The sequence below is a fragment of the Folsomia candida genome, unplaced genomic scaffold (genome assembly GCF_002217175.1).
Source record: "Folsomia candida strain VU population unplaced genomic scaffold, ASM221717v1 Fcan01_Sc003, whole genome shotgun sequence".
Lineage (NCBI taxonomy): Eukaryota > Metazoa > Arthropoda > Collembola > Entomobryomorpha > Isotomidae > Folsomia > Folsomia candida.
The window spans coordinates 6,768,933-6,779,679 of record NW_019091195.1 but is presented as its reverse complement, the minus strand read 5'-3'; the positions used below and the strand labels follow the sequence as shown (position 1 = coordinate 6,779,679).

The 10,747-nt window shown below is 39.8% G+C and overlaps 1 protein-coding gene across 1 annotated transcript; it reads right to left on the bottom strand.

The window, feature by feature from the left end:
- Positions 1–5,112: 5,112 nt before the first annotated feature.
- On the bottom strand, positions 5,113–9,188 carry LOC110846894. The gene is made up of 9 exons (XM_035850209.1): positions 8,028–9,188; positions 7,607–7,734; positions 7,479–7,518; positions 7,356–7,408; positions 7,191–7,273; positions 7,055–7,122; positions 6,845–6,981; positions 5,688–5,931; positions 5,113–5,532 (listed from the first exon to the last, which is right to left on the bottom strand). Exons 1-9 carry the CDS (start codon positions 8,116–8,118, stop codon positions 5,432–5,434), a joined length of 945 nt encoding a protein of 314 aa, XP_035706102.1. The 5' UTR covers positions 8,119–9,188; the 3' UTR covers positions 5,113–5,431.
- Between the last annotated feature and the right edge of the window lie 1,559 nt (positions 9,189–10,747).

The following is a 10,747-nucleotide window of genomic DNA, read 5'->3' as shown; positions in this document are numbered from 1 at the left end:
TGACCATCATGTTCCAAACCACTCTCGATGTACCAGTAGTGTACGAATGTAAGCGAAATATGTATTACACCAAAATGGGGCATAAGATCATAGCAATGTTGTAACGCGATTCCGCTCTGCCCGGGTTTCTACTACTGCAAATGACAAGAATCTCATCTGGACTTGGAGTTAGAGGAGCAGCACCTCAAATGAGATTGAAGTCGTACCTTGAGGTGCTGTAGTTGTAGTTGTAAGACTTAATTTGGTAAACTGTTTTAGTTTGGAAGACAAGTGGACTTCCCAGTTTCTCTGCCCCGCACTTCGCAACCAACCAACGAGTTTGGGAGAGAAGTCAGTTAGGAATTTGATGGACGATGAGCAAGAGAAAGTTAGTCAACTTTCAAGTTTCACTTTGCCCGGAAGCTCCTAATTTTCATCCCTCAATTTCAGGAGAGAGTGAGAGAAAGACAGTTCATGCCATGGCATCTCAAACTGGGGCTTGAGGAATAGACAGTAGTTTTCCGAACCTATATATTTGCGCCATCACGAGTATCCGCAAAGAAATTGAATTACATCAGCAGCAGCGAGTGGTATGTATTTTGTGTCAAAAATAAAATAGATTCAATAAATACGCAAATAATAAAATTCTGATACAAATGCGATCCCTTCTGTCAACAAGTGGTAATAAAGGCTGCGATGTATTTAGATAAATATATTCTAATAATATTTATTTGTGCGTTCTATGTCAATCCTAAATAAGAATATGAGCAAAATACATGGATAACTAAGGGTATTTGGTAGCTGGGAGAAATTTAGGTGGGGTGTGAACTATGCGTCGTTGTACCGAGAAATGGGTGGTGTGCTGCTTGTCTGCATTTTCTCTCGTAAGCGTGGATAAACGCGTGTCCTGGTTCATCACATTATCCGGAGGCCGAAGGAGAGTGGCAGGCGAGAAGAGTTAGTGGATATTACATTATATACACAAAACATAAGATAATGTGATGGGGTCTAAGTTGTCTAAGCAGCGGCGGGGGGAACTTGCCTGCTGCATAAACATATTACTGCACCGCAATGTGGAACTTGTCTGATGTTGGTTGGTGGACTACTTGGGCTTCACCTAATGCCAAAAACTAATTAGGGGAGAGCGAGCACTTTCTACCGCAAATTTAATATTGTTCCCTAAATGTTCAATTTACTTCTGATGTGATGGGATGTTATGAGCGTTATTCCGATAGAAATTGTTCTGGATCCTTTCTCCAACCAAGATGCTCGTAGGCCAAGGATTTGCTAGCCGTGCATGGAGAGTGCTCTATACCGAGAGCAGTCGACACATGATTCTCTTCAATTCTCACCAATTTTCCTTAATGCAACCATCTTGTATAATAACTTGATAATGCAATTTCAATTTCCGTATAAATTAATAATACAACCTGGAGAAAACACTATCCTATGTGTACTATTTACGTACATATAGCTTCACTCACTCCCCTCATAAACTTGCCCCTTCAGATATTGTTACGAGGCTAAAGTTTACCAATTCAAGTTAAGGAATATGCATAAGCTCCACTAACAACTGTGGGCTACATACGGATGGAAATAAATCAGTGCCAGCGTATTTGCAAATGATGGTTATGTAACTAAATATTTAAAGTGTACTTGTGTAATATATGTATACCATAATCTGGAAGTCCTTGTTGAATCTTATAATTCTAGGTTCAAATTTAATACCGGTTTTGTGCATACAAGTACAAAATACTACTTCAAGTCATACATAGACATGTATTACGTACTATTGAATATATGGAGTACGAATATGTATGTATTAGGTGGTTTCTACGCTTCAATTCCTCTCAGAAATCTGGCCCTTTTTTGTGCTTTCTGTGAGAAGTACCAATTGTGAAAAGCTTAGGTTGCATTACATGGTTCTTGGTTGAGTAGACTTTGCGGGACATCAGGCGATCATTCTTTTGTTGGACTGTGTAGCAGCAGCAGCGGCGGACAGACATGTATCCTTCATATCAGTCGAGTGAGTCACATTGTAGTATTGAGGAGTCGAGATACGTATCTTCTTCCTTGCTCTAAATCACCAAACATTTCAACCTTCTCAAGTTATGCAGAGTAATAATGTAATACAACCCATTAACGCAATACTTGATTGTCATTGACGCGAAGGAATGACACCAATAAAAAATATAGGACCTTCCAGAGAAAAAAATTGCATTCAGTTGATGTATTTGAAATTCGACATCTTCGTTTGACTTGGAGAAAACAGAGTCAAAGGTTCTGATTTGTCTGATCCGAGAAAGGGAAAAAATAGTCCTGGAGCAAATCGAAGCTCGTTTATTTCTATACTTTCTTGCTTTTCCCAAATTCAAATGTTTGCACTTGGTGTTGGTTGTCAGCTTTTCTTCCATCTCGAGAGGAGTGAGAAATAAGAATCGCTGCGCATGTAATGGAAGTTGTGAGCAAAATAAAAATACGGATTGAGCTGAGACAGAGAAAAAGGAGATGAGTAAGACGTTCTCGGATGACCATGGGTCAAGCTCAAGTGACAAATGTCTTCAATCCCCTCTGACAATTTCTCCTACTCCCCAGTGATCCTGCCTTCTAATCGAAATTGACGGAAAACCTCCATTTACTTACTCGCCTTGTTTCTCCAGCAGCGCAATGTTTTTCTCGAATTTACTTTGATTGCAACTCCACCCTTGTGATTGATACTCGCCCAGAAGCTCCGACTACCTGCTGGACACAAACCTTAGCCTCCGCCACACCCCTCAAATTACCTTCTCAATTGTTTTAAGTAAAAGTATCCAATCCAATAACTACGTAAGTTTCGGTCAATACAGCCACGGTAAAAGCACATGCAGCATAAATACGAGTACATTCCTGCAGAATAATGACGATGTAGTGACCATGAATTGTCCGATCGGATAATAGTTTAGAACTTTGCAAGGTATTTTGCATATCTATACACGCCTCCAGTTGATTCTAGAGGTTATACACTAGCACGATTTTTTACTGTATTTTTCATAACTTCAAAATTTTTACAAATAATCATGTTACAATACGCGTCTTGTTTTAAACTGGGTTTGCAATGAGTGATTTTGTATGTTTACTTTGTCGCCCTGTCGTCCCCCATTGGAGATGAGGTTATAGAAGCCAATGAGGCTCTTGGGATGAATTCATACCGTGCGAAATTCACCCACTCAGTCACTTTCACCGGACGAAATGTTCTCCAGACAGGTCAGAGTTTCAGAAGCACTGCAAATACATGCTTGGCCTCAAAATAGCATTATCATAATATGGGAACGAGGACAAGATGTGCAGAGTGATACAAGCTACCAGTACATCACAGAGAACTAGGATCACGGTTATTCATATGTAGATTACAGTAAGCATGTCCTTTCAAGAAAGGTTTTGAAATGGTTTCCAACGCCATGCAGCTCATCTCAATCTCTTTTAAAATAAATAAAAGTGTACTACTTTTCTGCATTGGAGTGCGTTCTTTGAATGCAAAGCTGCAAATGTAATATTTGTGAAAAAAGAGGATGAAAACTGGAACAGCAAAAGTGAAAGTACGAGTCCAATTTTTAAATTGACATTATTATTGTTATCTCATCCTCCTCCTATATTTGTTCTGCCCAGGAGTAAACCCACTTGAATAATGCATCTCGTGTAGGCAGCATCTATGTACCATTTATTTATTTAGCATTGGTTAACGCTGGTGAAACTGTCATCATCAAAACGTAAATAAGCCAACCTGCACAGAGACCACAACATAAAGAGCCTGTGACTGAATGAGATGCTGCTGTTGCTGACCACTCACTAATTGAGTTATGTTTAACCAGTACGTTTTGGACCAAAAGCCACAGCAAAACCTCAAAGTGGAGTGGAATGAAAATAAAATGGCAAAGGTGGTGAGCATTCAAATGGACGAGTAGGAGTGAATACGAGTCGATTACGGCAAATTGAGTGTCATTTGTAGAAACTAGAACTCCAGATGGGTCACTCTCAAAAAACGTGAAAGTTTGTGAGTCTCTTGTTTCAATAGCTTCGACCAGACCACCACCTCATCAGGAAAGGATGGGAAATTTGTCCCAGAAAGAAGTGATAAAATTTTCTTATGTCCTTCGTAACTGTCGCACTTTGCTGTGTTTGCTGCATCAGGTGTAAATTGACTCATTGAGCTGGTTGCAACTAGAATTGTAAATTGGTCCTGTCTCCTGCACACCTTAGACAGAAACGAGTATGTACTATTTACATATATGTAGACACACTACACATATTAAATAATGTATGTATGCATAATACAGCTGAATGTAAATGGTGTCTGAATTCTGGTCCTCTCTTTCTTAAAAATTATTGTGCAAAGGGATACGACATGACAAAGGAAGATCACAGAGTATTTCTTGTGGAAAAATTACGTCGGAGTGAAAAACATAATGGTTAAAGTGCTTCTTTGACTAATGCAAAGAAAGCAATGCCTCCCGGAGTGGGAACATACAGGGGAAAATGACGCTAATGAAATTCATTGGGGAAATCCTATCTTCATTTATATCTTCGAATTCAGAAAGGCTATGAAAACCTGAGTTAGCAAGGATGTGATTAGCGTAGATAAATTTGGCTCTTTTTATTCTGAACTGCCTTCTTCAATCCTCTTTCTTTTACATCATTTACTTCCACCAGCCATGAGAAACTTCATGAAAAAGTAGTTCACCTCACAACATGAACGAAAGCCAAACTGACGCCAAATTCTTCTTCGCCCTTCCTCACCTACCACTTCTGCTACCCAGGCGGACGTTACCTTCTTCTGTTTTCTCATCCCATCCACCTCTTGGTCTCATTCTCTCCTGGTTGCCTTCCTTCCTTTCTCCCTCGGTATGGATTCCACAGAATTCTTCCTGGAATGATATTGCCCGCTTCATGCCACGACTGACAAAAGACTCCACCACCACCATTACCCTCGGGTTTTATCTCTGCGAGTATTAAGTAAGTACGAAGAGAGAGAGTCCTCCCTGTTCAAAGCCTTGACATCAACAGAGTCCAATCCCTGACTATAAGTAAGGAAGGTAAATGATACCAGCTTTCGTAGGCATATAAATATATGGCACAAGTGCCGTGCACTCCTTTCTTTGTGATGAAAAAGGTAGCTTTATTCAATCTCCATTCAATTTGTCTTACACTTTCTTTTTACCAAATCCTGACAGCGGTAGTTGTGCCGCAGGTACAAAAATTAATATACATACACAACCAGAGTCGGGCATATAGCGTCATCATCTCATACGTAATTGCTTATTCATATATGTGTAATTTGAGTGGATCAAAGTAACAAATAGAAAAAAAAGAATGAATTGTACACATCTATAAATCCAAGTGAAATATGAATTTTTCTGTTGTTAAATAAGTTTTTTTCTTTCTTTATCCATTGTCCAAGTCGAAGTAATTTATTCATCTATGACGAAAAACAACTAAACACATCCGTTTGGCAAGTGTGCAACAAGGTTGTGGTTAAAAGAGTGATTACAATTCTGGGTAGGCTTATAAGACAGCAACCTGTAAAAAAATGCACGATACGAGATTAGATCCTTGTAGATGGGAAGTGTATGGTTATTAACTCAAGTTTTGACATGACAGTTTTTGCGTCACTATTGCTGATAGTTATTAAAATGCGAATTGCAAAAGAAGTCCAATACTGATAAGAAACTTACCGCCGCCGCCATAATATCGATTTTGTCCTGCAGTGTGGAATGGTGCTTGATTATTTTGATGAGTGATGTTTACTAGAGTTTCCCACTTTTGATCAAACAACCTGGCTTCACATCTAATCTGAAGAACTCGCGACTGGAAATGCTTTGGTGAAATGCGGAACTTTGCCCCCACAATGGTTGTCAGCCTTCGTCCAAGTTGCAATGGCTTGTAGTGGATTAGCTCTACATCATCTGAGTTTGTTACCTAAAATACAGTGACAGTAGTCAGACGCGAGATTATTTCTTGCTTGAATCGTACACGAAAAGTGAAAGTTGATACTATTCTAACAGGATATAATTTTTCTAAATCCCATTTCAGCTTCACAATTACCAGCTGTTCGTTCATTCCCAAAATGTGAATACTTTGAACATGGTTTTATTTCTGTATGAACAACAAAGCGACCAGAAACTGACAGAGTGGTAAGCTGCGAACACTGAGCTAGAGAATGTATGTGGGATTTATGCGGCAACAAAGTAAAATCTGTATATGATAGGATGCTACATCCACAATCCGAAAACTGATGAGAGCCTGCAACTGCTGCTGCTTGTTGTCTCACTCGATTTCGACGGGAAAGTCACGTTCTTTCACTACATCAAATTTTGTGACAAGATTGAGCACCCTTTTTCATTGGTGCTTCATGGTACGTGAGATGATGATATGGACAAGCGGGTGGCGTTTAGCTCTCTGTGTGTGCAGAAGATGCAAGTATCAAGTCAGAGTCACAGAGAGAAAGGGAGAAAGCGAGAGATCTACACGAATGTCCTTAGACGTGAGTTTGTGCGTACATGTCGCCTGAATGCATGTGTCCACCAACAACACTTGCCCTTCCTCCTCATTTCAAGGGTGCTTTACTCTTATTACGCTGCTGGATGACTCAATCACATTGCTGCTGACTAAATTGCCTTGTAGTACGTTTCGGAATTAGTCGGGTCTGTGAGCTAATAAATAGTTTCAAGTCAAGAGCCCACTGGTGAAAGTTTTAAGAGCTCTTGGCAGAATTAAGGGAGCATGAAAGATGAGAATGATGAGTGTGATGGTGGAGATTGTCAATCCACACGACAGACATCATTGCATTTTTTATGTTGACTTACTCGTCCAATTTGGCCCTGCTGCTTACCTTGTTGTTGTTTAGGTACAATGTAATTTCTGCGGAGGGGAAGGAATCTGCAAACGTGCAATTACTGCTAATCTTGTCGCCGTACTGAGCAATCGCTGGGAACCCAGACAGGACGGGTTTTGGAAATTCGGGTAGTGCTGGAATAAAATTTTACATAAAATTTTGCATGTATATGACGTTAATTAATCGAGAGTAATTCAATTTTAGTACCAATGATGGAAAGATTTCTCTCCATGTGTAATGTGCGAAATGAAGGAGAGTCCGCAGAGATTTCACATCTACAAGTTGTCAGTATTTACAGTTACACAAGTAGAATTGCGCATTATTGAGCTGGTAGTGCTGTTACCTATAAGTCCCCCCAGAACTAAAGTCCAAGTTCTTGAGTCGGAATTTTACTCGATTTTGTAGCACTTTGAAGCTCTCTCCCAACTAAAAAAATAAAATGGTAATAGATTGGTTATAGCTGTTTAGTAGGATTACATGGACACTAAGAGACCAAAGCCAAAATTACGTCAACATGAATCCCAGGTTGATTGAAAATGGCAATAGGGGATTCCTTATTTCCTGGATAATTTTTAATATAATAAATGCAATGTAAATGTAGTAATATTTATTTATGATCTAAATACAATACCTGGGAAAAATCTAAAGAACTCATCTTCATCCCTGTAAAACTGAAAGTATTGTTTGTTTTTTTAAATAATTGACAATTATAGTTTACTTTTGATTGCTAATAGTTAACTAAATAATTTTGTTATAAACCTTGAGGGAGAGGAGGGTGTCGTTAGATTCTAAATGATAATCACAGCCTAGTGTCACGGAGCCTCCGACAGATCCACTTCTTGGTATTGTCACATTCTCCAACCTCAGTCCGACGACCATCAGCATTCCTAGAGTTCATCAAAGAATAAACAACCAATATAAATTCCTTGACCAATCACTTTCATCTAATCTCTGCCGAGCTACTGCTCTCTTTGAGCCAGCAGAATCCATTTTCAAACTTTGAACTCTACAAATGATCAACTATCAATCAGCAACCCACACACAGCTTACTGGTTGAAGAGATCGTCGCTTCGTTAACTTGGACTTCAGAACAGCACATGCTTTCTCCTCCCACAACATCATCCCCACCACCATCTTTATACCCAATAATACAAGAGAGAAATGTGTGTAAAATGGATACCCCAGTGGATGCAAAGCGAGCCCAGGATTGCACGAGCGATTACAAAAGAAGGCACGTTTCCTACTCGCTTCAGTTGTAATTCGCCCATCATAAAGCTGGTTGATTGTTGAAGCAAGACGGCCGCAATTTGCAGTTTGGTTATTATTAGACGCGGAGGGATCCTGGTTTTATTTTATTTTATTTCGGTTTATCCAATGTCTTAAGATTTTCTCCTCTCCTCAAGTCAAGAAGGAGTTGAAAGTATGTAGTTTTATGGTAAAGCTGGAAACACGGAGCACAGCATCAACTTCTCATAAAGGAAATTATCCTGGTTCAGCAAAAAGGAAGGATTGTGTTTGTTGCCATAATTCCATGTACATGGTGGGTCCTTATCACCACCATCACTAATTGCTCCAACCAGCAACAATAACATTGATGGGAGATGTTCCGACAGAGTGGAGAAAGTTCATTCCCCGGAGAAAAAAACACTTATCCTCTTCTACCCGATCTCACAATCAGAGCACTTTTTCCTCCTCACAATTGTCGCAATCCTTCTCCGTACAGCTTCTCCTCAGCGACCAGGAAAATCCTTCATAATGACTGCAGATTACCTCGCTCCTCACTCTCATTGTTGACTGCTCCTCCAAGTCCTACTAACAAGACGACTGCTTCTTGTCCTTGTTGAGAGGAGCCTGATAAAATCCCTGGTTAATTGTGTACTTTTGGTTTCTTGAATACATAAATAGTCACAAAATAATCTCTCAAAGGAAGTCTGTTGTGAAATTGGCAAAAAAGGATTCAGTTTCTTTTTTATAAGGAACCAAACAGTTCATGATATCCTCGCTTCACTCGCACACATTCACTCGTGAGTTGAGTATTAGCAGCAGAAAGATGAGACGGAATTTGCTCGACTATATGTATTTATTTAAGTTGGGGCACCTGAGAGGATTTGGACTATTAAGACAATTTAAGCAGCTTAAGATCTACCATTGTGGATCCCGATTGAGATTTTAACCATGGTTCTTGGTGGTTGATTTTACTCCTGGAGTCGAAAGAGTAGTGTCAGGGGGAAAGTTAGGGTGAAAGTATAAATGGGAATGGGCTCTGGTTGTGTGGCATCAGAGAGAGAGAGAGCAACATGGAGTGTGAGGGGAAGATTCTGCGAAAGACTGAACTCCAACCAAGATTTTCATGTGGGTTTGTTTCCTCGGCCAGCAAGGAAGGAATATGCTTCGAGATGAGAACGCACACACGGCGGCCGGAGAAAGTGAGTTTCATACTTTTCTCATGGTGGTGGTGGTGCTTGTTGTTTGGCTCTGAAGCAGCAGGAGCAGCAGTTGGATGTATGTGGCGGAAGATAGATGGGAAAAAGGACACGGCGGTGTGCGACTGTATATGAACACGTTGCTGGCCTCGGCTGCCCTTCATCTCGTCGACTGTAGCAGACTTTGAAAGCAGTTTCACTCCTCCAGGCCGATTTGCCATCATACGAAGGATGGAGTCATGGTTGGTTGTCACATGGTGACATCACCTAGCGTTGTTTACATCGTTTTTGTGAGTGATGCACGACCAGACTAGAAACTCTCTAATAATATCTTAAAATGAACAACATCCATCATTTATATAAATTGTTTCCAGTCACAGGCTGAGCAATCATCTTGGCAATTTCGTAGAAAAGGTGAAAGCGGGGTGCTCCTACGACACTCGACCAGTTTATTTACGAGAGAATACTACTTTATGAGAATATCCTGTTGGTCCTCTTATGCATGTGCATGTTTTTACACAGTGGTATGAACCACACCCCTTTACATTTCACCATGAAGGCGAGTTTGTTTAGTTGACCCACTAATTAAAGATGAATAGACAAGTATAGGCACATGATTATGTGTGACTAAGATTGTGCTTTAATGAATTTACAAATTATTTCAATCTGCAAACCTTTGTGGAAAGAATTTCAAAGTACAAATTACGGAGACATGTATACGTTTTTAGCAGTGCGATTCAAAACAGCGGGATGCCTCCCCGAGCACAAAGATTTTTGGATAATACGACAGACTATTCATTCGTTAAGGAAATGTATTCATTAAGGACGATTACAAGTATGAAGGCACAAGATTTCTTCGCTTTCATCAGGAAGTCTCATGGGGTTTATTTCACGGAGACCAATTTTTCCTAATTCTTCGCTGGAAAATGTTCGCGACATTTTACTTCCAGTACAGATGAAAATGTATTTAGTTTCCACTGAAAGTGCAAATAAAGTTAGCAACGCAGGCAGTGGTTAACTTATGTATGTTCGTAGTACCCCTGTTGCCTGTGGTGCTGCATAGGCATTCATTTGCCATGTCCAAGTACAGCACAATTTATTTTGCGAACACTTGGAATTGAATACATTATTTATGATTCGAGACTATAATCAAATTCAACTTGTTGTAACAAGCAAGTAAGGGAAGGGATAGTCTCAAAAGTTTGAAATCATGTGACGGGCCAAACATATCTTATATTGAATGCACCCAAATACCTATTTTTATTTGGAAAGTGTACCCAGAGTATTCAACAGATTTTCTTCTTTTTCTTTAGGGAAAAGAGAAAGATGGGTTGGGGAATGATCCATCTTTTTCTTATATTCTGAAGGGAATTATGCGACCAAAAAGTCAGGATGTGAAGGCTCATATTATTATTTGTTGGTTCCATTGCATCAAGGAAATTAGGAAGGCGTATTATTACTCACTCGATTGTATAGC